The sequence below is a fragment of the Camelina sativa genome, chromosome 5, assembly GCF_000633955.1.
Source record: "Camelina sativa cultivar DH55 chromosome 5, Cs, whole genome shotgun sequence".
In the NCBI taxonomy this organism is placed as follows: Eukaryota; Viridiplantae; Streptophyta; class Magnoliopsida; order Brassicales; family Brassicaceae; genus Camelina; species Camelina sativa.
The window spans coordinates 33983021-34009686 of NC_025689.1; the positions used below are offsets into that span (position 1 = coordinate 33983021).

Genomic DNA, 26666 nt, shown 5'->3' on the forward strand with positions numbered 1-26666 from the left:
AACGAAGATATATTATTCATTGTATGAAATGTGTGTTTTAATTTCCACATTGGCAGGTTGGTAAAACTAAATTTATATAAATAATAAATTAATAATTTTTATTTACTCACAATTATAATATTAAAATTACTATTTTATATTTCACATAATAATGATGCAAATATAACAACAAACAATATAAAACTGTAATAATACATCAAAAATAAAATACTATAATATTCTAAAATAATTAGTATTCAAATAGACTAATAGATTTACATAACAATTTTAAATAAATATTATCTCAAACAAAATAACTTAAAAAAATAATAATTTTAATTATTATATTATAATTTTTTTAAAAAATGTTGATCCTAGTTTAGTAATTAATTTAGGTTGTTTTTTAAAAATTAAGTTTTTTTTTTTCCTTTTATTAATTGGGTTTATAAACCTACATGTGAGATTCATAATCAAAGTATCTCATCTTTTACACGATACTGCAAGTTGAAATTTCAAATCCGTGTAGTCTTTGTTTTCAATTTCGATATTTGATAAAGTTATAGTGTGCCAATGGTTTCGATTCTGAATGTTATAAAAGAAAGAAAAAAAATCATCTCATAGGAAAAAAATGAAATATAACATTTTTTGTGTGTCAGAATAAATAAAAAATATTTGTATTCCACACAAAAATTTAGTACTGTATACAATTATGATTAATAATATAAATTGAAGTGGATACTAAATTTGCATTTGAACTAAAATGGGCAATACTTCTGTTAATCGTTTAGGGTCTTTCATAATGTTATTCAAGAAAATAAAGAATAATACTATGTTTTTCACTTTTCAGGAACAAACAACCTTCAGAACTCAACTTACATCTTAAATGAGAACAAATTAAGATCCAAAAAGAAACAAAAAACAAAAACAAAAATCACTTATCGACTATAAAATGCAATGACTTTAGCCAAGAAAATAATAAGAACAAAAAAAAAAAAAGTGCCTTTATATATGTACAAGAAACAAATCAATGACAAAAACAGATGATATTGAATCAGACACTAGTAGAAGAACTTGGATGTGCCTCAAAAGAGGGAGAGGTGTGAGAAGATGGAGAACCAATGGAGCCACGGATCCTTAATATTTCAAGAACAACAAAAGCAAGTAACGTCAATGACAACACAAATCCATATCCAATTTTCCATCCATCTCCTCCTCCGTTATTCGCCATTCGGATCCCAAGAACAATGTTCACTGCTCCAAAAAAGAGAGAGATTCTCCCAATCCAATGATGATACCAATTCCAATATCTCCTCAACTTTGTCTCTTTCTGTGGCCGTGCAAAGAAAGCCAAAACCTACAAAAACAGAATCCCATAATATGTTTCAGCCAAAACTTACAAAACCCTTATTTGGACTCTTAAACTCAAGAGACTTCTCAAACCTGAAGAATGCTAAGGACTAGAAGAAAGATCCCAATGCCTCGATGTGCAGGTATATTCGGATGGATCCTATTGTAAAGCTGAATCCCAAGAATAACAGCGGCTAAACCGAAGATAAACCCCGTGAATTGTAAACAGATATGAAGATAGTACCAAAGAGGGTCTTTATGTCTAAGATATCTCGCCAAGATTGCCCCTACGGGAAGCAAAAAACCCCATCCGAGTATCGCCATTACTCCATGTTTTGTCTTCTCCGTAGAAGTCGTCGTCGTTATAGAGCTTGCTCCACTCGCTGCTGCATAGACCAAGAACACACAACAAGACACTAAGTATTGGATCGTCCCCTGTGTTTTAACTTGCCTAAACTAGTATTATGGACTTTAATGTTATAAAAGCTTGCACGTAAAACATTAGTGTCACAACATTTTAGTGTTTTGCAAGTCATGTTGATATAGATACCTTTGGAGAAATCGACGATGACTGTAGTTTTATCATCGTGCTTAGTCAAACGGCCTAGCTTGGAAGGATAAGCGGTGCTAAACGCTAGAATGACGGCTCTACGAGGAACTCTAACGACGAACTTCACCTGAAAAGCTAAATAAATCATTGCTCCGTGAAGAGCCACCACAGGAGGCACTTTTTGTAGTTGCAATTCTCCTTGATCCGGCACAACTTGGTCTCTCTCCGTTCCTTGGAGATAGTATTGTTTGATTTTGGCGTGACCCTTTTTCGAAATCCACCCGATCATCGCGCTTGATCCAACCATTCTTCCATCTTTCGAGAATCCTATCCCAACCCATCCGGTTGTGTATAAAGCTGATACTATGATCGTCATCACATTGTCTCTGCTTTCTGAGTACTGCAAAACAGAGACATTGGAAAACCAAAATCATGGATTGGTTTAAAAAGCAAAGAAAGTAAAAAACAAAATGTGTTATAGTAATGTTTACCCGTAAGACGAACGTGTTCCAAAGAGGAGTACATGGCATGTTATCGGAGATGTTGCTGTACGGTGGTGGGAGAAAATCAGATAATCGACTAGCAAAACAGAGATTCTGAGTAGAGTCGTTTATGGCATTGACGTCATCTGCAGCTAGAAAGGGTAGATCTTGGCTGATAAGGAGACAGAGGATGTAAAGCCCTACGAAAGGTCTCATGGTAGGAATCGAAGCAGAGGTGAAGAGGAGCAAACGTGGAGTGAGGTACGATGTGGAGGGTGTGTTTTGGTGTTGGTTGCTTGAAGAAGAAGAAGAAGAAGAAGAGTGATTGAGAGTTTGGTGGTGAAAGTGGTTGAAGATGGCGATCAATCATAATCATCAAATTGTTTTTAAATCAGCTTAGCTCTCTTCGATAGGATTTTGAGAAAGATACTGGAGTTGATGTTTCACTGGTTAAGTATCGGACAATTTATGTCCCCTCTGTCACTAAAACCGACACGTGAACCGACAAAAAAAATATAAAAATACACCAAGAGATGCGATGAAATAATTGCTTTTTGTCAGTTAAAACAATTGTCAATTGCTATTTGAGGTTGAGAAATTATATGAAACTATTGTTTAAAAATCTGGAGTTTTTTTATTTTTAACTTTGCTTATTTGAGGGGAAAAAGAAGAAGACAGAGATTGGAGAGAGAGAGAGAGAGAGTGGGGTCGTAAACTGGAACAAGTGGGAAGTGGACTAGTCTTAGTCTGAATCATTACTCATTAGGTATATTTGGTCAGGATGGTGCCACGCTCATCAACATCATCTTTTCTTCTTTTCTTTTCATGGGATATTGGAACAGAACTTAGAAACAAAGTCACCAATTAACCCCAAGTTCTTTCTTTACTTTAATTTTTTAAAACTTTCATTATTGTGGTACGAACCTTTACAGCTTCAATGAGTACCAATCACACAAACAAAATTCATTTATTTTTGGTGACAAGTTACCTTTTTTCACATGCAAAAGAATTTAAACATATTCAGTAACGGAACAGAGTCAGTATAGATATATGTTTAGTTATACCGGAACATAAGACAATATGGGGATGTAGCTCATATGGTAGAGCGCTCGCTTCGCATGCGAGAGGCACGGGGTTCGATTCCCCGCATCTCCACAGTTTTTGTGTTTTGTTTTTTTGACCGCCTCATAATTCATAATTCTTCCTTGTCTAGTTATATCGCGGTTGATTGAAACAGGAGAGAGCTTCACATGAATGCTATTTAATTTTGTAATAATAATTTGATCAATCATATTCCTGTCCCAGTTATATCCTCTTACAAAACTTATTCAGAATCAATGTCAATTCGAACAAAAAATAAAAAGACAAATGAAAAAAAATGAAGAAGGAAACGTATCCTAAAGAAACAAAAAAAAATGGAGTGTGAAGACTGAAGAGGCCTCTCTACTTGGACCAAGCAACTGCTTCAATATCCGTCTGAGCACTTCTATACAACTCCAGCCTCTTTGCAATTGAAGTTCTTCGCTGCTGAACCGCAGGATCCTCATCCAACAATTTCGACAATTTGCTCATCTATTTCAACACCAAACCATTTTAACATTCTTACTCATATGTTAATAGTCAGTTTGCTCATATAGGTTGAGGATAATGGTTATTGTTTACCTCTTTCTGGCCAAGTTCGGTGAAGAAGAAGTCAAGAAGGCTTCGTTTTGCTTCACGGACTTGACAGTAAACAATGGATTTCGGTATGGAGTTTCTCAACCCAGCGCAGACCATGTTCACGTAAGACAACACGTTTGAACCGATTCTTCGGAGATAAGCATCGTTGTATCTGTCAAAAATCGAATGTGTCGGATTCCCACCTTTTTCAGAATCTTGTGGGAGTTTCCTGAAGAACTCGACAGTCAAGTAACCAGACTCCATGTCCACTAGTAACAGAGTTGCTTTCCTGCTTTCATCTCTCATTCGATCCAATGAATCCACGGCTGCACCTGATACTTCCACTCTAAGCGTTGGATATTGTTTCAGTTCCTGTTGTGATGATGAAACAGATAATCATGGGTCAAAAGTGATTATCATTTTGAACTCTGTTGAGACCTGAGAGAGATATTCTTACAGATGTTTCGCCGATGGATTTGTGGATAAGATCCTTGAGAATAGAATGAACCGCATCGACAGCTGCTTCAGCAGGGCCTCTAATGGAGACTAAGCATGATTCTATGAGACGGCGATATCCTTGTTCAGGAGCTATGAGATGCGGTTGATATCCATCAGCTTCAGTGATCAGCTTCCTTACATTGTCCATGGAGAGATGTTTGTCGAATTGCAGCCTTTTGATGGCAGCTGGGAATTGATTGTCGAACACAGAATTTATCTTTTCACCACCTGAGCGCCTGTGAGGTTGTTAGTGGTAATCATAAAGCCAGAAAATTTCATTAGAAACAATCCAGAAACATGCGGGTGACTTACGTGCCATCGAGATGTTCTTTAAAAGTTTGATCAAAGGCGCGGCAAATTTCCATGATCATATAAAGTTTTCCCTGCATTCAAGAGAGTGAGTATTAACGAAGGAGGGATTTGAAATGAGAGAAGATTCAGTAGAATGAAAGGCAAAAAAGTCCTAAAGATATAAGATCCTTACACCAGCATCAGCTGCTACAGGCTTCCCAAGACGGCTTAGCTCTGTCTCTAACTCGGAGATAGTCTTTGTGATAAGAGACTGAAGTCCTGGGATTCTCGACTTGATAACAACTTCCAAATGCTGAAAAAGGTATAGCTAGTTTTAGAGAAACTACCAAATCTTTTATGTTAAAAGCTTCATATACAGCAGTTATATACCTTAGAGAGCATTTTTCCTAAATACTCTGAACCCATTCTCTCAGTTAAATGTCTGTATTCTGAGCTAGACTGGAAGTAATCACGTTCACGCCGACGAGCAGCAATCATATCAACACTTTTATTAATGTCAGCTTGAGACCGGTTTACAACTCCAACCCAAGGATATCTTAATTTGTATCCCCTTCCTTCAAGTATCTGAAATCTCCAAACATATAGAAACACTTAGGGACTGTTAAATATTTACTCTGAGATTCTCATATTTAATCTTTGTTGTGTCTTTTTCATATTGCACTCTGAGATAAATTGTTGTGTGAATACAAACTTACATCAACAGCATTAGTGCCTTGGTCCATGAGATCAATTTTAGTTAAAACTCCAAAAGTCCTGTCTCCTGAGAACAACAAGTGCAACGAAGCAACATAAATTAATCAATTCAAATTAATTTCAAGGTATATTAGTTGCAAGGATCATCGTCTTCGTTTACTATAGATAATTTCATAATAAGATTACCACTAGGCACCGACCACGCAACTCAATCATATATACAAAGCTCCATAGAACTTAAACCATATTTACTATGTCCTAGTCGCTTATAACCACAGAAAAAAAGAACTCGAAGTGAATTCAGAAAGCATTTGTATCAAAATATAAAGAGGGAAGAATCCAGCACCTTTTGGATCAACTTCACGAGAGATCTTAATGGCATCAGATGTAGCAAGATCCTGATTTGCAGGGGAAATAGCTAGAATGATGCAGTTGGGCTGTCAAAAAATGAATGATCAATCTTTGTTACTTTGCTTGAACACACAACCCTTAGAGAATAGAAAAGCATCATTCTTCTACAGTTGTATTCTGCTACACACAAATAATAGTTACCTTCTCAATAAACGATCTGACCATGTTCTCGATGTCTTGAACAATGCTTTCAGGCTGACCATCTACAACATCAATGGCACGAATTTTTCATTAATGTTTGTCAATAAAGAGGACTTGGGTTGTGGGATATCATGAGAAAACAAAGACTGGCTCACTTACCAACAGCTACCTTTGTCAGCCCAGGAAGATCGACAAGTGTCAAATTCACAACTACAAACATTAAAGAAACAAAATTGTTAAGTATGGGAGTGGAAGATAAATGGGAAAGATGGTAGAAAAACATAAATTTGGAAGGATTTCAGACCCTGTGTACAAGATCTGGGACTCCTAAAGCATGTTTAATTACTTTGTTGGATGCAAATGTAGGAAGTAGAATTGCTTCTCTTACCATTGGGAGAGAAGATACTGAGATGAATTGGAACTGTAGATATCACTTTGCTGCTGCGACCAGTTTCACGATCTGTCTCGTCCGAGATCTCCTGCCTCACAGCAGCTACATACCAAGAAAAAAGAAATAGATATCTCAAACTTAAGAAAGCCAGATGAGAAGAATGTGTGCACGTAAATAACAAATAGGATACTGCAAACAGTCACAGGAAAAATAAAGAGCATCTTTTCTCAAACAAGAAATATACCAAAATCGGAGAACTTCTTCTTAGGAAGATGCATAAACTCAGCATACTCTTTGCCTTCATCAATTCTGTGAAGCTGCAGGACAAGAGGTCTACGTGTAACAATCCCTACATTGAAGACATTGTTTGTTGTTCTAAGTAACTAGAGTATATCATGAGATGAATCAATATATATTTTTGATCTGTTCATCTAAACAAGCTTACCAGCTCCACGAGGTAGAAAGTCTTTTCCTACAACGCTCTCTAGCACTGAAGACTTTCCAGAACTCTACAATTCCCATCAAATCAATTGGATTGGTTACACACATTGCATCACATACGCAACCGTTTTTGATTAAAAAGCAAACTAAATTGAAAACTAAAAGGGGCAACAAATTCACATCGGTCTCAGATCATGAATTTGGATCAAATCAAATCAAATCATTCAACGATTCATTCAAGGGGAAGATATCAGAGGATAACCCCAAACGAGATCAGATACGGAACCGAGGAGACAATGTCTAAGATCTAAAGAATCACCGATTCAAGAATTCATCACAGGAATCAATGGGAAAGAGATCCAAACCTGACCACCGACGACGGCGATTGCAGGCAATGAGTCCCAGAGAGTTGGGAGGGAGCTTCCTTCGCCGTGATCTCCAAGAGCCGTACAAGCTCTCTGTATCTTGTTCACAAGCGCAATCAAACTCTCCATAACGAAAATCAGCTCCGATTAATCAACGTTGGAATCAATCTTCCGGCGATATTTGGTCTCCGGCGGGGTCCGTACGAGGAGGAGAAGCGAACGCCAGAAGTTGTATAACCGCGAGAAGACCGTTGAATATTATTTTTTTTCCTCATAAATATATATAAGCCAAAAATTGAAAATACCCAAAATACCCCCGTTGAATAGTCAAACCTTATATACATAACTTCTATTGAACAAGCTATGCACAAAATGGAGGTTGTATTTGGTTATTTATTTATTTGATTTTCTTCATATTTTTGTTCTATCTTGTACTAGTTGATCTACTCATTGTCCGTTAAAGTTAGACCCTCTCTTGTTTTTAATTTTTTTTTGGCAAGGGATGGCCTCAAGTTTCTAAGTCACCGTAAATTATTTGCAAACGTTTCATTTTAATGAAATTCACAGTTTTACAAAAAAAAAATGTGATGGTTTAACTTGAGTTTTTTTGTGAAGTTATAATTCACAGGGAGGTAGAGAGAAATCTAATTACCATGGGAGATCGGTTCAAGTCCACCATGGTAGTCCTTTGTCATCGGAGAAACTACAAACAAAGATAAGAACACCTTTATGTATAAAAGGTCTGATTGGTGACTATGTTTAAACAAGACGGTTAGAAAATTACGAGCGGTTATAGAAAATGTGAAAAAACGGTTAAAGATAGCGGAGAGAAAAGATAGTGTGATTAAAGAGAACGATTGAATATTTAGTTTGGTTGGTAACATTGTAGCGGTTGAATAGTATAAATTATAATAATTAGTAAAAAAAAAAAAATTATTGGATTGGTTACACACATTGCATTCATACACAACAATTTTTGATAAAAAAAAAAAAAAAATCCAAAAAGATCTCACTAAATTGAATTAAAAGGGGTAAAAAAGTTCACATCGGTCTCGTGTACAATACTAACTTCATCATGAATTTGGATCAAATCAACAAAAGAATTTGGAATGCCTAAGATCTTCTAAAGAATCACCGATTCAAAAAAATTCATCACAGAAATCATGGGAAAGAGATCCAAACATTATACAGCAAGGGCCAAGGCCCAATATAACACTGAGCGGCCCATAATTATTAATGATTAAAGACAGTATATTCTTTTTTAATGTTCTCGAGTAGTCACGATACTCGAATGGTATTTTCCGTTACTATAATTTACGAAAACAATGTCTCTAGGTTTTCTCTACCACCACACAATTTCTATGTTAATTACCAAAAAAAGAGTGTTTTTTAATCAAATTAGCTAAACTAATCCCTTTTTGCTAAAAGAGTTTTAAGATTATGGAGAGAGATTAGGCCCACTTGGTTTGAAGAAATCTCCAATCTTTCTTCGCCAAGTCTCCACACAGACACACTTGTGTTCCTTCTTCTTCTTCTAATCTCTCTCTCTGTATGTCGGAGACTAGCAGCATCATGGAGTCTCTAACTACATCAAATCCTTCCTTCGTTTGTTTCTCTAAAACCATATCTCATTATCCTTCTCGTCTAACTTCTATCCAAAAGTTCGAAGCTTCCAACAACAACAACACCTTATCCTTATTTTGCTGTAAATCATCGAATCCGAAACCAGATTGCAATCGTCGTATCAAGAAGCTAAACCCATTTTGTGTATTGCGCCCAATCGTTCGAACAATAAAGGGTTTGGTCTCTTCTCAATCCAGGCTATGGATGTCTCGTTTTCGAGCTTACAGAGACGAAACGGCGGCGTTTTCATCAGAGGACTTCGTCGGGGATTTGAAGCACAACGGTGGTTTAGGGATTGCCCTTTTGAGCGTTACGGCTTCCGCTAAGATCAAGATTAGCCCTTTCGTTGCGACGCTCTCGTCCAATCCGACCTTCGTTTCTGCTGTGTTCGCGTGGTTCTTTGCGCAGTCGAGTAAAATGGTTATCAATTTCTTCATTGAGAGGAAATGGGATTATCGTTTACTCTATGCTTCTGGTGGGATGCCTTCGTCTCACTCTGCTCTTTGTATGGCTTTGACGACCTCTGTGGCGCTTTGCCATGGAGTAGCGGATTCGTTGTTTCCTGTTTGTTTAGGTTTTAGCTTGATTGTGATGTATGATGCTATCGGTGTTAGACGCCATGCCGGTATGCAAGCTGAGGTAAACATACCATTCTCAAGTTTTGTCTGAGTTTGACTTTGGTCTTCTCTGTTGTACAAGTTTTTGACTAGATTTCTATGTGAGGACATTTGATGTATCACTGTGATGGATTCAGCTCAACCCTCTTTATTTTCATGGTTGAGTTTTGATTGTCTGATAGTATATTAGGTTCTTGAAGTGCTTGTGTATGGCTTATGTAAATGCTGGTTTACTTGAGGTTGTGTTATCACTAGATATGGAACTATTGGAGATTTAGGCTAAAGTTCATGTCTGTTACAGAAGGGTTATAGAGAATTCTTCTTATAGATGGTTTTGCATTGTTAAGGACTAAAGAAATGGGATTATGGATATTAGGCACATGTTGATGATAGCAGTGATCTTGACAACATTTCAGTGAATGAAGAGTTTTTCGAAAGAGAATTTTATACCAAGTGTCAATTTTGTTTGTTTTTGTGAGGTAAGATGACAATGTTGTCTTTGTTTATGTCAGGTTCTCAACTTGATCATTAGGGACTTGTTCGAAGGACATCCCATCAGTCAAAGAAAGCTTAAGGAATTGCTCGGTCACACTCCTTCGCAGGTTCTTGCTGGAGCATTAGTTGGTGTGGTGATTGCTTGCTTTTGTTGCCAAGGTTATCTCGTCTCAGCCTAAAGATCTCGTTAACTCTTTACTTATAAGTTTTCTGGTTGGTTTTTTTCATTTGGTTCAAGTTCGCATTAGCAGAAAAAACTCATGCTTTGAGTATATGATTTTGGCTTAAGACCTGTGGTTGTATTTATATGTTTTGTTCAGCAATAGAGAAAAACTCGTGATTCTTCTTTCTGACACTTTTTTGAGTTTTTGTAATCTCCAAAAAATACATTGATAACTTCTAAACCAACCAAGTTTCTTCTTTTAGTTAATCTATCCATCGGTTCGTTTGTTACAAGTTTTATACAGTTGAAATACTCCCAATGGCTTCTCGCTATTTGCAATCAAAACAGCTACTTGAATCTTGATGCTGTAAGCAGACTAGTAAAGTATGGCTTTGGTCAAGCCTATCAGTTGGCTATCGACGAGGACACGGATACTCTGATTCTGAGGACTAGTAATTACGCCCCAATTTAACAATCTATCCTAGTTGTTCTTCTCTTGTGGGGTACGTTAGTGTTTTAAGCGTTACTACGATTTCTAGTTTAAAACATACGCCACAATCAATCCCCAATACTCTCTAGTATGCCAATCTTCAAAAGATAGATATTCAATCCAGAGGTTCACCGAGATCATCTCTGAGAACAAAGATTCAATGGTGGATGATGTTTATGATGATAGATAGAATATAGATTGAAGAAGGTTTTGTTATTATTATTCATTGGTCTTGTGTTTGGCCGTAGCCTTGCATACTTATATATAAAGAGATGAAGTAAAAACCTAAATTACTTAACCGGCCAACAAGACATTAAACCGGAGGGAATTAAAACCAAATTGCATAATACAGTAAGATAGAGGTGAGAGTAGTATACTAGTACCGACAATCCTGTCACACATTATTGTTGCTCGAAATTGAACCAAATGATTCTGTAACGCCGGCTGTTAATAATCGAAACCCTATCTTTCAATTTCGAGCAACAAAATAATGGTTGTGCTTTAGTGACCAGTTCCTTGAGATATACCCAAATCAGTGCAAACGTTCGACAACAGTCTTACAATACTTAGAATCAAAAGTAACTTAAAATAAAAAGATACACATTGCATTCATACGCAACAGTTTTTGATTAAAAGCAAAAGCTTTCACAAATTTTTCACTAATTCCAAAGACTAATCAATAAAAACACTAATCAGAAATTTTCTCACTTATTTATAACCGATACAAAATATTTAATTTAGCATCAATTACAATGAGTGATCCCAATTATGAGAAAACCATTTTTAAAAACTATTTTGAAAATTATTAATATGGTTAATATGCATATTTTGAAAGTCTATAAAATGCAATAAAATTTATAAAATCAATTATGAGAAAACCATTTTTAAAAACTATTTTGAAAATTATTAATATGGTTAATATGCATATTTTGAAAGTCTATAAAATGCAATAAAATTTATAAAATCAATTATGAGAAAACCATTTTTAATAGTCTTTGTTAAATTAGTATTTTCATGTTAACAATTCAAAGGTAAAAAATATTTATTAGCGATTTATCTTTTTTGATATTTACTAGTGATTTATCTTTTTAATATTTACTGAACAAACATTTATAATTGTTTATTTGCTTGGACTTTTCTAGGTAAAAAGCAAGCAACCGACTTCATACTTCTCTCGAGAATATAGGATTGGATCCACCAAAACCCATCACCAGCCAATATGGTTGTAATTTCAGGTGATGGAGATTTCGCTGATGTAATCAACCATAGCAGGTTCCAAGGCTACAATGTGATGTTTGTTCCAATCATACAGAGTTCAAGTATGCTGCTACAGCTCTTTTAAAATATTTTAAAATTTGCGTATGGAATCAAAAGTAAGTTAAAGATGCGCATTGCATTCATACGCAACAATTTTTGATTAAAAGCAAAAGATTTCACAAATTTTTCACTAATTCCAAAGACTAATCAATAAAAACACTAATCACAAATTTTCTCACTTTTTTATAACCGATACAATATATTTAATTCAGCATCAATTACAATGAGTGATGCCATACCTAATTAATTGGCATCAATTAATTTAAATTGATACTAATTTATTGTAATTTGCATCACTTAACAGAAAAACATACAAAACAAATATTAGCATCAATTTTCCAAATGATAGAAATTTTACATCACTTAAGAAATGATGCTAGCAAATTTACAAATAATATTTATTTATAAAAAATCTAACTAATATTAGCATCAATTACTTACAAGGGAGCAATTTTAACATCAATTATAAACAAATGCTACAACTGTGTAGCATCTAAAATCGTAACAAATATTAACATTGTTTATATCAATGTTCAAGAAAACGCTAGGCGGTAATTGGGCGGTGACCCAACGCCTAGCGCCTAGAACGCTTAATCGGAGGCTAGGCGGTTTAGGCGTTTTCAACGTAGAACATTATATATGTAATATTGTAGACAAAAATATATGTTAGATAAATAAAAGTAATAAACCATAAACAAAACTTAGGAAAAAATGTAGTTTTTAATTGATATCAACAACATATAAAGATTTGTAATTATGTATATGAATGTAAAACTTTAAATTTTAATTATATATAATTAAAAATTAGATAAATATATTAAATCGAAATATATGTGATTTTAGGCGGTTTAGGCGGTCGTCTAGGCGTCGGTTGAGCGCCTAGCGCCTAGACGGCGCCTAGGCGACCGCCTAGACCGCTTTTTCGAACACTGGTTTATATTAATTGATGTAAAACTAACATCATTTGTAATAATTGATGCAAATATATAAATAAGTGATGCGGAACACTTTTTTTTTGTAGTGATCATTTAAAATGCTACAGAGGAGTATATTATATAATTAAAGTACTAATCATCACTAATAACATTGTATCAGTAAAACAAATTTGTGCAAACAATTATTATTTGATGTTATTTTTAAATCTATTATTTGATTTTTTGGATACGACAATGGAATGCCATTTGTTTTCAAGGTTTTTTTTACAATGTCATTATACAGTATATTAAGAAATAGAACAATGAAAATACTTTCATATTATTTTGACAAATAAAATATGTATATTTTCATTATACATTTTGTCATTAATTTTTTGAAAAAATAACATAAATTAACATGTTATTATTTTATTTTTTTCGGGGTACGTCAAATTTTAAAAACTCTGAGTATGAGTTTAAATAAATTAAAGAAATCAAATTTTCTTTTGACGACAATATATTTGATGCAATTAAGTCATGTTTTAACTTACATGCCATATATTAATAATTAATAATATAAATATTTTAAAAAATCTTGTCAAAATTTAAAATAAAATTCTCCTATCATCTTTATTTAATTTTGTTTATTAGTTGTTTTGAGTTATTTGTATAAGCTGTCATCGCTATCTAAAAATAGTAAATTAAGTTTTGTTGCATGTAAGTCAGTGAAATATCAGTAGCAAAGTTGGTTTGCCTCCACTAATAAGTTGACATCCCATCACTGAGTTAGAATCATTTTAGGCCATGTTTAAAGGAAAAGCTTACAAATACAATATTTGATTAAATTATGCGTTATCTAATTTTCATTATTCAAGAATCTTTTTTCCACTATCTTTCATTCGAAGTGGCTCAGTAGCTTGCGCTCATGCAGACTTAACGAACATGGCCTTAATTCATTTTTAAGTTTGCCTACAAACTCTCTTCTGTTGCTAGACCCTTTGCTGTGTGGCTTGGTGCCTCAGCTACTTTTCTTGTTAGAATCTTCAAGAGCCCGCTTGGATCGTTTTCTTCTTTTTTGTCTTGAGGTTGAAGACACCTTTCATCAACGAGCTTATATCCACAGATCGATCTCCCATGATTTTGTCATGGTACATCTTGCTTCCTATCTCACATATCTCTTCCTCTACTTCTTCTAGTGGCTCGTCTATATTCAACTTCAATTCTCCTTTCCTAATAACCGTTACACCAAACCCGTTCGCCTTGGCTTCTCTAAATGCATCCTGTATACATATTATATATGTTAGAGAGAACAACAACTTTAATAAATTACAAGTACAGAGAGGTAAGGTAGTTTCCACTTCCTTACCTTTGGCGGGCGCGGAACAATGAAAACGTTTCCACTTCGTAGCATATCCAAATGAGCTTGAATAATGTAACAGAGGTTCCGACAGTCCGCAGCGTTCTCGAAAGCAATCACGTGATGTGGTTTGGGTTCTAACTCGAGATCTGTTGCCATCTCCAATGTGTAGAACCCTACTTGCTGCTCTCCATTGGCATCAACTGTGTACAACTCAAGGCACTGAAACACGAAAAGACAATTAGTTTTTCAAGGACTTTTCAGTTTCTCCAATGTCAAAACTCAAATGTTTAGCAACAAAACATACCAGTACATGCGGAAGGTCCAACCACCATAGATAATCTTCTTCCTTGTCTTCTCCATACTCGCGGTATTTGCTCACAACAGCTTGAGGACCAAACAACTCCATCTCTCTCTTGAGTTTGTTCAGTTTCTTTTCCATGAACTTCTTGTTCCTCTCTGGCAGCTTTTCCATTATATCAGCTGCGTCTTTGATTTCGTCTTCCGTAATCCACCGGTCCAAGTCTTTCCCCATGTCTCTCATAACAGCTTTCACTTCTGGATCAGTCTCTGCATTGTACAACTCGAGGAACCCACGTGACCATTTCTTCGTGTGCTGCCAATACTCTTTTCCTGATTTTTTCCCAGGTCTAACAGATCCATCGCTTCCTTCTACAACAATCTTTGGCTGGCTTGAGGTAATTTCAGATGAAGGGGTGAGAGTGTTCTCAGAGGAAGCAGACTCTGATAATTCCTGATGAGAGCTCTGTTCTTCTAATTTCACAGGAGATACAGATGCAGCTTTTCCAGAAAACAATGCTTCGCGCTGTTCATGATAGTTATTGAGAAACTCGGGGTTCTTATCAAGAGTAGGCCCTTTCCATCTCGGTATGATTTTTTCTGGTGGATCATACACACTGATGCCATCTGAATAGTAATAATTAGAAGAAGGGAGATAACTGAGATATACTTTGACTTGTGAATGTGAGATATTGAAAAAACTTAGTCTCAATCAAAGTTGTAGAAAAGATTACCTACTCCGTAGTCCAGGTTTTCAACGTTTGAATGAATCCACTGATGCAGATGAGACAGTTTCTCATTTTCTTTCTCAACTTTCCTCTCCAAGCCTTGCAAAAACATAGCTTTGTCTTCAGCATCAATCAGGTGAAACGGATCCCTACCAGCCAGCTCATTATCTCGAACAAGGAAGACAATGTCTCTTAGCTTTTCGTCCTTCATCCACTCAAGCTCATCATTATACTCACTGCGGTAAAGTTCTGCAATTTCAGCAATCGTACCTGGCTCCTGAGTTTCACCCTCTCTTGCAGCCATATAATTATCCCTAAATCCTGCTCTCATTTTTTCAACAACTGGCTTAAATTCATGGTAGTTTTTTTCTATCCAATTCCCCTTCTCTGATGGTTCTTCCTTCTCTATATGTTCAGTACCACCAGAAGAACTTTTGGCTGATTTGGAAAAACTTGTTTTGCACTCTTCTATTTCGTTTATAAAATCTCTTTGCTTGCTCGATACCTTATCTTCATTCCCAGGTTCTGAGAGTCTTTGGTAATCATTCTTTAGGGGTTGAGAATCAACATCCTTCCCCAACGGTTCAGAAGAAGTAGACTCAAGTGCAGATCTCAAGTCTCCATTGACAGCTGCACCAAGGATTTTATTATTGTCAACCAATTCGTGTTTTCTAGCCTTACCACGCTCTTCATCGCTCTGCTTTGAGAATATTTCAACACTGTCTTGGGCTATCGTCTGAGACAGTTCCTGAGGAAGCTCTTTCTCACCACTTCTTCTTGACAGGAACTCTTTAGCCTCTTTTACAGACCGTATGACCCGTAGCTTACGACCAGTGCTATTCTTCTTCATACTTAACTTGTCCTTAGAAACAACATCAGGAGATTGGATGACTCCATTGGTAGGAACTAGTGGTACCACAGTACTCAACTTTTCTGCGTCAGATGCTGCCATTTGATGATTCGGAAAATCAGAACCTATCAAAGCCCCATTCACCATTGGAACAGCAAAACCAGAAAGTTCAATGTTTTCACTTTCAGTCGAAGTCCCCAAGCTCTCATCTTTATCATCATCATCACCTTCACTGTGTGTCAAACCTTCATCATCGTCGTCCATTGCTTTGTTCGCATCGCACTTCTCCTTTTGATTAAGTTGTATGCCAGCTTCTATCTCCCGCGCCCGTCTAGCCATTGCTTTGATTTCATGGATCTTATTACTATCAAAGTCCAAGGATTCACCACTCTCAACCTGAAAAGAATTCAAGAGTTCCAATTTCTTGTCTGCACCCTTTACTTTAGATATGCTACTCATAAGTTCTTTCCGATCAAACTTAGGCTTCTCAAACGAAACCAATGACGGCTTTTCCAAACCCTTGTATAAAACTTCCACAGTAGCACCTTTCTTCTCCACCCTTTCCTTTTCCTTCCAAGCTTTCATCTTTCTCCTCATCATCTCCTTCTCCAACTCTGTACACTCATCAACCTCATGACTCTTCTTTTTAAACACAAGCACCGTCTTCAGCAACCAGAGTCCAATGTAACCACACAAAACAGCTCTGCCAATAGCCGGCAACTTTGGAACTAAGTCAAGACGAAGAATAGCGTTTTGGATTGAGCTAACGAAACGAAACTCTTCCTCTGAAGAAGAAGAAGAAACGAACTTGACAAGAGAAGTATCTTTAAGGATCACAGTTTCCCCATTCTCCATTTGTTCAGCTAATTTCTTGGCATATAGAAGAACCCTAGAAGTAGAACTAACTGATTCCAAATCCTGGAGACCTACTCCTAATCTTGTTCTACTCAAGACCTCGTTTTCATCAACCTTATGGCTTTCGTTTGGAGGTTTCGTACCTGTGGGGTTTGGAGTCGAACGCCAATTCTCATCACCGATGATCTTCTTCCTCAGAGAATTGCGTCGCCTCGAGGTCTCTCCGAAACGAGCCGAGACTCGGAGAATTGAGTACTGAAATTTGGAGATGGGCAAGTTGAAGCGATGCTGGTTTCTCTTGTTAGTGAGTCTCCTCCTTCTGTTCGAATTAGACGAGAAGTTGAAGAAATCCCCATTACTAGTATTAGGATTAGCAGAGTTTAGAACCTCCATTGAATTGATTGGGGGGATAGAGCTCACTGGGTTTAAAGAACAAGTGTGAAACGTCGTCGTTTCGTAAACAAAAGAAAATACGATCGTAACCTTTCAAAACGAATACGCCAAGAATCGACCCAGCGAAGTCTCACCTTATTCAACGCAAAGAATACCAATTCTGCTAGTAACACCTCTAACATCATGCTCGACCAAAACTCTAATTATAACTAATTCGGTAGTCTTATGTGTCTGTTTTGTGCACTTAATCTTTTGCTTAAAATCATTTGCAAACATTAATCTAATTTATCTCTTTTTCCTTATATATACATATAGTTATTTCACATGTATTCGTTTGTGCATGTTGAACAAGCTAATGGAATTTCATTTTCAATTTTTTTTTATTTAAGTTTTTATTTCACATTCGATCGTTAACGATTATCTCTACATTATTTACCGTTAACTATTTTATTGCTTTTCTCAATCTTTTTTTAATTGTCAACAGTTATCTCTAGCTGAAATTATTTTTGCAGAATATGTATCATACACCACAACAACCAATTATGAGAAAACCATTTTTTAAAACTATTTTGAAAATTATTAATATGGTTAATATGCATATTTTGAAAGTCTATAAAATACAATAAAATTTATAAAATCAATTATGAGAAAACCACTTTTAATAGTCTTTGTAAAATTAGTATTTTCATGTTAACAATTCAAATTAGTTTTTTTAATGAGCAAAAATACTAATTCTTTTGAAAACATAGCAAAAAATAATAAGCCGAATATATGTTACTCAAAACCTAACGGTTGATGACGCCCGGTCACGAAGATTACCTGTCAAATCACAGGAGCAAATTAAGTCTCGTCACTAAGACTACATAGGACGGAGATGTTCCTCCTTTGATCAAATGTGACTTCTGTCACCAGCTCGTCAACTTTCCACAGAGCCCAATAACATTAATTACTGCTGAAATTATTTTTGCAGAATATGTATCATACACAACAACCAATTATGAGAAAACCATTTTTAAAAAACTATTTTGAAAATTATTAATATGGTTAATATGCATATTTTGAAAGTCTATAAAATGCAATAAAATTTATAAAATCAATTATGAGAAAACCAATTTTTTATTGTCTTTGTAAAATTAGTATTTTCATGTAAACAATTTAAATTAGTTTTTTTAATGAGGCAAAAATACTAATTCTTTTGAAAACATACCTTTTGGAAACATAGCAAAAAACTAATGGGCCGAGTATATGTTACTCGAAACCTAACGGTTGATGGCGTCCGGTCACGAAGCTTGTCTTTGAAATAGTAAAAATTAAAAATTATTAATAAATATATACAAAACAAAACAAAATTATGAAGAAAAAAAAGAAGAATTGGTATTTTAATTGGTATACAATCACAAATCAATAAAATCATTAAGAAAACGGTAAATCTTTATGATTTAGATAACACAATGGTATTTTCCTAATAATCTCAAACTTATATTGCTACTCAATAAAGGTTTTAACTACAAAGATCATGAGTATTTTGGTATTATGTAGAAACAATTGATGGTTGTTAACTTGTTGTTAGATTAATTAACAAAAAGATTCACTAAAGACACTGAAATAAACAAAGAAATTTGGAGTATTTGATTAAATGATACCGGAATATTTAAAATTTATTTTTTGAAAACAATTGGAAAAGTTGAGTGAATGGACTAACAAAGTCGAAACAACAAAGTCGAAACAATGTTAAGCTAACGCCTTTGGAGACGCATCAAATGAGAATTATAAACATTTTTACATATTTCAGATACAGCAGAATTGTAGTGAACTGTATATATATAAAACAACACAAGTTTATCGTCAGATAATAACCCCTAATTACAGATACCAAGAAACATGGTTACAGAGACACAGACGAGTCGGCGAGGTTTCAAAATCAATTTGATTTTTCTTCATTTTAGTTTCAGGACAAGTTTGGGATACAAGATCCTCCTCCACCTTCACCACTTTGCTGTTGCTCTTTCCAGATCCTTCCAGTGACTCGGAGTTTCAGCTCTTTCCTATCTCCACCTGAGAAGAACAGAGCCATGTTTCTTTGTATAATCAGTCCATCATGACTGTCTCTAACTTTCCTGTGGCTGTCTCTTACGCTTCTCGGTGTTCCTTCCCATATCAGCTTCCGACCATAACCTCCCACTTCTAAACTGTAATTGTAGTTCCTAGCTTCTGTCTCGTCCCCCATGAAACGCAGGAAGGCCATGTAGACTGGAGCCATTCCGAGCTGGAAAGCCTCAAAGTGAAGACAGAAGTATTGACCAAAGCAGTGAAAGACCTGATTTTCAATTTTGGATCAGAAACAAAATTAAAAGACAGAAACTTTGATACGTATAAGGGGACGGTCATTGTTTAACAACTCCTTAATATGTGTAGAGAGAGAGAGAGAAGATTCAACCAATGATCTCGCAGAACAAGAGCTTCCCTATAGAATAAGATCATACCATTATAGAGCTTCACATTACAGTTCATACCAGATAAGATCAATTTCATAACATAAACCATCCCCTTAAGACTGTAAACAAAGCCTCACAACTTATATATAGATAGAGAGCTATGAAGCAGGAGGAATCATGAGTACTTACAGTTAACATCCATGTGGCGTTTTCGACTTCACGAGGATTAGACTTGACATAACGATGGTTGAAAGTACAGCCAGAATGCATATCAACCTTATGATCATCCCTCAGGTGAGCAACTAGGAAAGGGATATCTCCCGTAATAGAACACTCGGATCCAGCATAAGGACAGTTATAAGGCCTGAAGTTACATACAGTCTCATGTTTGAGCTTACTGTAATAAGGAAAGATTTCAGGACATCCAAGTGACATGTGTTTACAGGGTAGCTCAAGTGATTCGGCAACTTTTTCAAGTGCCAAACAACGGATATCACCAAGCTCTTGTCTACAAGTTGGGCAGCGGTTGTGAACCCTGGTTTTACAGGTTGAACACAGAGTATGTCCATTGTGACACTGCAGGGGAAAAAGTCTAAGTGTTTAACAAAGCTATGTGCAGACACAAATTCCACAATACTCATCAGTGACGATTGTGGAACAAATCAATGGAGGATCATTCTTAATTTAGTCAAATCACACATGAGTATTAAAATTGTGCAAGTCATAAGTGAAAATTCAGATAAGTTCAAGTTAAAGCTATCTTACAAAGACCAACACAACCACTGGTTCAAACCTAAATCCATATATATATATATATATATATGTTTAGAGTAATCATCAGAAACTCACTCACAAGTCACAACACAATCAAAAAAGTAAAGATCCGGGAGGGGAAACAAAATCACACACACCTGATGAATGGGAGGGTACATAGAATTGGTGCAGACAGGACATTCGAGAAGCTCATGAACACTGGTGGTGGTGGGAAGAAGACCAGAAGCAGCAGCAGCAGCATTGGTGTGATTACTACTAGTATGATGATGATGATGCTTGGAAACCGAAGCGTAAGAAGAATGGCGATCTTGGTGGATCTCTTCATCATCTGTCACATCCATCATGGTTGATGTACAGTCCATCATGCTATCCAAATCCATTTTCGAAATAAAAGGCGTATTCTTTCGATCGAAACGAAGAAGATCAAATCCAGATGGGTATGAACACGCCACCGAACGAAGTAGGTCAACCCTCGTGAAGTGTTTGTTGTTCAATTTCCAAAATCAAAAAAGATAGATGCTTTTCTTCATCAATTCTAGAGAGAGAGAGAGCAGAGAGCAGAGAGAGAGAGTTGCCGTCAAATGAACCGGAAACGCTGATTTAAAATCGGACGGTCACGAAGGGCGGCTGTGTGGTACAGAGAAAGAAGAATGTTTATTTGGAAACTAAATATTGAATTAAATAACAAATTACTGGATTGGGAAATTATTTAATCATTTTATTATTATTATTAATCACTTAATGATTTCTTCGTTTCTAATTAAAATGTTTTTTAAATTAACTAATTAAGGGCCCTAGTCCAGTTAAGATGGGCCTAAACATGTACATGGTGCACATGATTACCTTTATATTTTATTTTGTTTTGTTTTTCTCCGGTTTTTACATTACGATTCTAATCAATTTGTAATTAAAATGTTTTATAAAAACGATTAATCAATATTTTAGTGTTTCTTTTAATAAGTTAATTACTAACGTAGAACGACCACTAAAATAAACTTCAAAGATTAATGAGAAAAAAAACATACTCATCTTCCCTTTTACTTTAATAAAAAACTTGAAGAGATGTGTATAAACTTTAGACGCCTTAAGTAGTATATTATGAAATATCATAAGATGAAATATATAAGTAATGCGATGTGGCTTGGGTTCAAAGTCACTTCAAAGACCAATGATAATGTAAAAGAACATTTTACTCTTCTTCCTTCCTCTCAAGCAAACTCTCTCAATCTAAAAAAAGTAAATTATTCCATAAATAATTGGTCCTCGTGAGTGATCGGCCTCATGATTGAATCATCCTTAAAGACACAACGCATCAAAGAAAAAAAAGCGAACAACAACAATCCATCCAGCTCTCATGATCGATCTGTCATTGCTTTTTTAACACAACATGTCATTGTACTTTTCTCTTTCTGTTGAGTTTTGTCTGAGAACAAACTTCACAGAATCTGAGACATGACTTAAGAACTGTTTGTTTCTACATACTTTTCGCAGCTAAAAGAAATCACTAAAGAATCTGATTATTCATCAAATATTTCGTCAGCTTTTTTACTCCCCTATTTGCATCAAACAATCAAGTTTAAGGACTTTTTGAATCAAAACTAGAATGATTTTAGTTATTTGTTACCACTGGTTAGCTGATGTTTCCCGGCACTTCTCATCATTACCCTGAGCCAACTGTTGTGGATTAGTAGTACCTTTTACCCGATTACTTAACAGTCTCTGCGATATTCTATCTTTAGCCGATGTTTTCTTACGTCGCATCGAGGAAAAGGTTTGTTTCTTGTTTTTTCTTGCAGCAAAAACTCTATCAAACTCTTCATCGATAACATTTGATCTAGAAGTTGAGGCTATAGCAGCATCACGCAGAACTTCTTGATTATGTTCCTTAACCTTTACCTTCACAAGCTTTGCTCTTTTCCTCATCACTTCTTTGTCTTTCTCCCTGATATTCTTCAGAGCCTGTTTCGCTATTTGCCTAGCTAACTGATTAGGATCAGAGTCTGAAGTTGTTACATCCATAGGCACATCCTGGTTGATCCCTGTAGTTGAAGATGTTTGGTTTTCAGTCTCATCTACTGGAGATTCCTGGACTATGGGGTTCCCTTCATCATCCCGAGGTACAATGGGTCCGTGAAACGGACAGGTTCGCAAATCTCTTCTCTGACAAAGACCACCTTTCTTTAGAGGAGCACGGCATGGAGGTGTCTCTGTTCTCTCCTCTCTATAAACAGTTGCCTGAAGATTCAGTTCTGCTATTTTCTCAGCCGGAATAACAGCATCCTGATCCACCCTGCCCCAGTGGCTCTCAAGCTCTAAACCCCGGTAATTAGCTCGAACTTCCGCAGTTGAGTCCCAATTACTCAAGTGTGATCCCCAATTCATCACGGGGGCTTCAGAAATTAGCTTATCCCTAAGAGAGTCCCCACTGCTTCCAACTTTTTTAGTGGACCTAGATTCTGATGTAGTAGACCTATTTGCGTCACTCGAAGATGGTAAAGACGAATTCTTGCTCTGCTGACTTATCGTCACAGGAGCCACCTTCTTGACTGAATCAGTTCTAACCTTACCATCATCCTCCTCCTCCCAGATATCTTCTTCTTCTTCCTCGTTTGTTTCTTCATTCTCATGACAACCAGGCATACTTGAAATTGTAAAGCCAGCTTCGTCCCATTGCTTTTGAGCTGCCAATATGTTATTCCTGATATCTATCAAGTCTTTCAACATGGAATCTCTCGTTCTGTTATCACTCACGTCAACCCTGATGAGAAGAGAGATCCCTTCCTGAACCGAAATCAGATGCTTTGTCACTAGAAGCTTGCACTGTTCCCTCAATACATCGAATACAACTCTGTTCTCACTAGTTTCTTCAACCTTTTCTGATTGCTTCAATGAATCAAGACGAATTTGCCTAAGATGAGAACAACGAATCTCCTCAAAATCTTCCTCATCTAAGATGGCAAGTGGAACACCATCATCCCCTCTCCACTGAACAATTTCCATACACTCCTTGATCTCCTTAATCGTTACATCAATCTCATGCTTCAAGAGTCCAAAACTACCCTTCAAGGAATCAAACTTGCCACGCAAAATCTCTCTAGTCTTCATCTCCCTCTCCTGTCTCTCACGTTGAACACGTGCAGCATTAGCCTGGAGATCAGGGAACTTCAACTTGCGGGTGTTCTTAAGGTAATCAAAACCAAGCCTAAGCTCCTTGTAATGTAACCCAAAAGACAAATTCCACTTCTCCAAGAACTCAACAGCCTTAGAACGCAACATAGTGGCAACAGCGGGAGGTGCAGGAAGAGGGAGATTGCTTCTAAAACCAACACTTAAACTCAAAAGCTGATCAAGATTCTCAATAATAAGAGTTCTAAAGAGCTTTGACCTCATGAAAAGCTCGTCGATGATGAAAAGCGTCAGATACCGAACCTGCCAAAGTATAATTACCACCGCGTTCGTTATTTGATCAATCAATCGCCACCATTGAAAGGATCGGAACAAAAAAAAAAAAAAAAAAACCTGGGAGTGGTTATGTCTCATGAGCTCCATTAGGGTTTGCGAAGCGAAACGGACCTCCGAATCAGAATATCGAACAATAGATTTGATGGCCTTGAGTAGCCTCGGGTCAACCTCTTGAGCAGTTGATTTCGTCGCTTTCTCTATCAACCCCTGAACTTTTCCTCCGCCGTCATCTCTCCCTTCCATCGCCGGCAATCAGAAGAAATTCAGATGAAGACGAAAATAAAATAAATAAATAAAGGAAAAAAATAAAAGAGGACAAATCGATTTTTGTTGGTTTAATAGATCCCTTTGTTGTAACTTGTATCCAATGTGATAGTCGGTTTACTCAGTTAATGAAATGACTTATTTGCCCTTCGTTTCCTCCATTCCACTGGGGGTAGTCGGTTTAAATTGGTTCTCTCCTCTGTAATCGTAACTAACAACAACAAGTATCAACCGGTAACTTTTTTAAACGGTAAGGGAAGTAGTGTAAACGATAATATTTTGTAAATTTAATTATAATTTCCATTCTTATCTTGTTGGTCAATTATAGATAATTTTCATTACTGAACCAAAAAGAAGAAAACAATTTCCAATTTTCCCATTATTTATTTAAATAAAATAAAACAAACAACTAATACTTGAAGAGAAATGTGTGTAGTGAATCGAGATATGTGGTTTGCAGTACCATATTAATCAATCGTTGTTTAAAAGTATTACATGTTATTGTATCTATCTATCTAAATAATTTGATCTTGTTATAAAATGTCATAACTGTTTTTAAATATATATATGAAACAGTACCATATTTATATCTATGAAACAGTATCATATTCACATGCCATTGTATCTATTTATCTATATTATTTCTAGTTTGATAAGAGCTTTTGTTCAAAATATGTACTTTAGACCAACTCCAATAGTTTACTTTATTTTTTTTTTTTAATAGTAGTTTACGTGAGCACCAAGAGACATTCATACTATCTCTCTCCTCTCCCATAGACGTCTGAGATTATGATGTTTTACCGCATGAGCATGATTCGTAAAGGTGTTCTATGTTTTTGGATTCTTCTTTTTCAAATCCTTCCGTCAACTAATAAACGTCTTGGTTTATATCCATTTCATTAGGATTGGACCCGCTACAGCGCGGGGGAATTTTTACATTACATAACACTTACATTTTTTTGTTACTATGATGCAATCAATTGTAGTTATTTATAAATTTGTGTAATGAGGGATAAAATATAATATGTTTTGATATAATAAAAATAAATAAAACTGAATTTAACAGCACAAGAAATATTTGCGGATGAATATTCATATATAGAAAATACATTAATATTTAGGAAAATAACAAAATTGATATTAAATATTCAATATTTAGGAAAATAACAAAATTGATAGTAAAGATTTCAATACATTAATAAACATATCATCAATTCTCATTAGTATTTTATTTTTTTATTATAAAATTATTTTGTATTTGTATAGCTATATATAATTTTAAAAAAATTGATTAATTCCAACTAATTCAAATCTCTTATGAATTGGATTTATCATATGAAAAAAAAAAACTTAAAATCATGACATTCATTTCATAGTGTAGATAAATATATTATTATTATTTATGTATTTTATTTACAATTACAAAGATAATTGTTTAACAAAAGAAATCTTATTTTATAATTTCGTAAAATTTGTCTTGAAAATATTCTTGAGTCACAAAATAAACTATTTTTTTATTAAAGTACTTTGTAGTTAAATTTTTGTTTATTCTAATTAATTAAAAATACCCGAATTAATAATCATAATTTTTTGAGGAAATTTCTAAAAATCAAAACTAATTTTATATACAATTGCTGTACATTTTATATACAGTTCCAAATTTAATAGCTTAATTTTTATGGTAACGATTTTGAACTGTTTCCATAAATTTTGGGTAGTTATTATTATTTGAAATCTTTAGAAGATAAAATATACACTAATTAGCAATTATGTTAATTTCCTAAATTAAAGGAACGACCAATANCTATCTCTCTCCTCTCCCATAGACGTCTGAGATTATGATGTTTTACCGCATGAGCATGATTCGTAAAGGTGTTCTATGTTTTTGGATTCTTCTTTTTCAAATCCTTCCGTCAACTAATAAACGTCTTGGTTTATATCCATTTCATTAGGATTGGACCCGCTACAGCGCGGGGGAATTTTTACATTACATAACACTTACATTTTTTTGTTACTATGATGCAATCAATTGTAGTTATTTATAAATTTGTGTAATGAGGGATAAAATATAATATGTTTTGATATAATAAAAATAAATAAAACTGAATTTAACAGCACAAGAAATATTTGCGGATGAATATTCATATATAGAAAATACATTAATATTTAGGAAAATAACAAAATTGATATTAAATATTCAATATTTAGGAAAATAACAAAATTGATAGTAAAGATTTCAATACATTAATAAACATATCATCAATTCTCATTAGTATTTTATTTTTTTATTATAAAATTATTTTGTATTTGTATAGCTATATATAATTTTAAAAAAATTGATTAATTCCAACTAATTCAAA

At 35.1% G+C, this 26666-nt stretch overlaps 5 protein-coding genes, 1 non-coding gene and 1 pseudogene across 7 annotated transcripts; 2 read left to right on the top strand and 5 right to left on the bottom strand.

Annotated features, from left to right (window-relative positions):
* LOC104788479 (cytochrome b561 and DOMON domain-containing protein At3g61750-like) lies at positions 915 to 2809 on the bottom strand. 2 transcript variants are annotated; one of them, XM_010514246.2, is made up of 4 exons: positions 2368 to 2809; positions 1877 to 2276; positions 1420 to 1709; positions 915 to 1333 (listed from the first exon to the last, which is right to left on the bottom strand). In XM_010514246.2, exons 1-4 carry the CDS (start codon positions 2572 to 2574, stop codon positions 1031 to 1033), a joined length of 1200 nt encoding a protein of 399 aa, XP_010512548.1. In that variant the 5' UTR covers positions 2575 to 2809; the 3' UTR covers positions 915 to 1030. The 2 variants fall into 2 exon arrangements, with proteins under 2 accessions (XP_010512548.1, XP_010512547.1); XM_010514245.2 differs by having other exon boundaries at positions 1420 to 1712; positions 2368 to 2806.
* TRNAA-CGC lies at positions 3441 to 3513 on the top strand. The gene has a single exon. It is a non-coding gene; the product is annotated as a tRNA-Ala (tRNA).
* Positions 3630 to 7507, bottom strand: LOC104788481 (dynamin-related protein 1B). The gene is made up of 14 exons (XM_010514247.2): positions 7270 to 7507; positions 6909 to 6972; positions 6708 to 6812; positions 6461 to 6565; positions 6232 to 6282; positions 6073 to 6134; positions 5867 to 5957; positions 5523 to 5587; positions 5197 to 5391; positions 5000 to 5119; positions 4828 to 4898; positions 4475 to 4751; positions 4021 to 4389; positions 3630 to 3930 (listed from the first exon to the last, which is right to left on the bottom strand). Exons 1-14 carry the CDS (start codon positions 7396 to 7398, stop codon positions 3802 to 3804), a joined length of 1833 nt encoding a protein of 610 aa, XP_010512549.1. The 5' UTR covers positions 7399 to 7507; the 3' UTR covers positions 3630 to 3801.
* LOC104788482 lies at positions 8597 to 10412 on the top strand. Its single transcript, XM_010514248.2, has 2 exons — positions 8597 to 9531; positions 10022 to 10412. The coding sequence occupies exons 1-2, from the start codon at positions 8821 to 8823 to the stop codon at positions 10181 to 10183; spliced, it is 873 nt and encodes a 290-aa protein (XP_010512550.1). The 5' UTR covers positions 8597 to 8820; the 3' UTR covers positions 10184 to 10412.
* Positions 13671 to 17371, bottom strand: LOC104788483 (annotated as a pseudogene).
* Positions 19103 to 21082, bottom strand: LOC104788484 (E3 ubiquitin-protein ligase SINAT3-like). The gene is made up of 3 exons (XM_010514251.2): positions 20718 to 21082; positions 19996 to 20382; positions 19103 to 19688 (listed from the first exon to the last, which is right to left on the bottom strand). The coding sequence occupies exons 1-3, from the start codon at positions 20958 to 20960 to the stop codon at positions 19320 to 19322; spliced, it is 999 nt and encodes a 332-aa protein (XP_010512553.1). The 5' UTR covers positions 20961 to 21082; the 3' UTR covers positions 19103 to 19319.
* On the bottom strand, positions 21925 to 24357 carry LOC104788485 (UV-stimulated scaffold protein A homolog). The gene is made up of 2 exons (XM_010514252.2): positions 24100 to 24357; positions 21925 to 24009 (listed from the first exon to the last, which is right to left on the bottom strand). The coding sequence occupies exons 1-2, from the start codon at positions 24283 to 24285 to the stop codon at positions 22201 to 22203; spliced, it is 1995 nt and encodes a 664-aa protein (XP_010512554.1). The 5' UTR covers positions 24286 to 24357; the 3' UTR covers positions 21925 to 22200.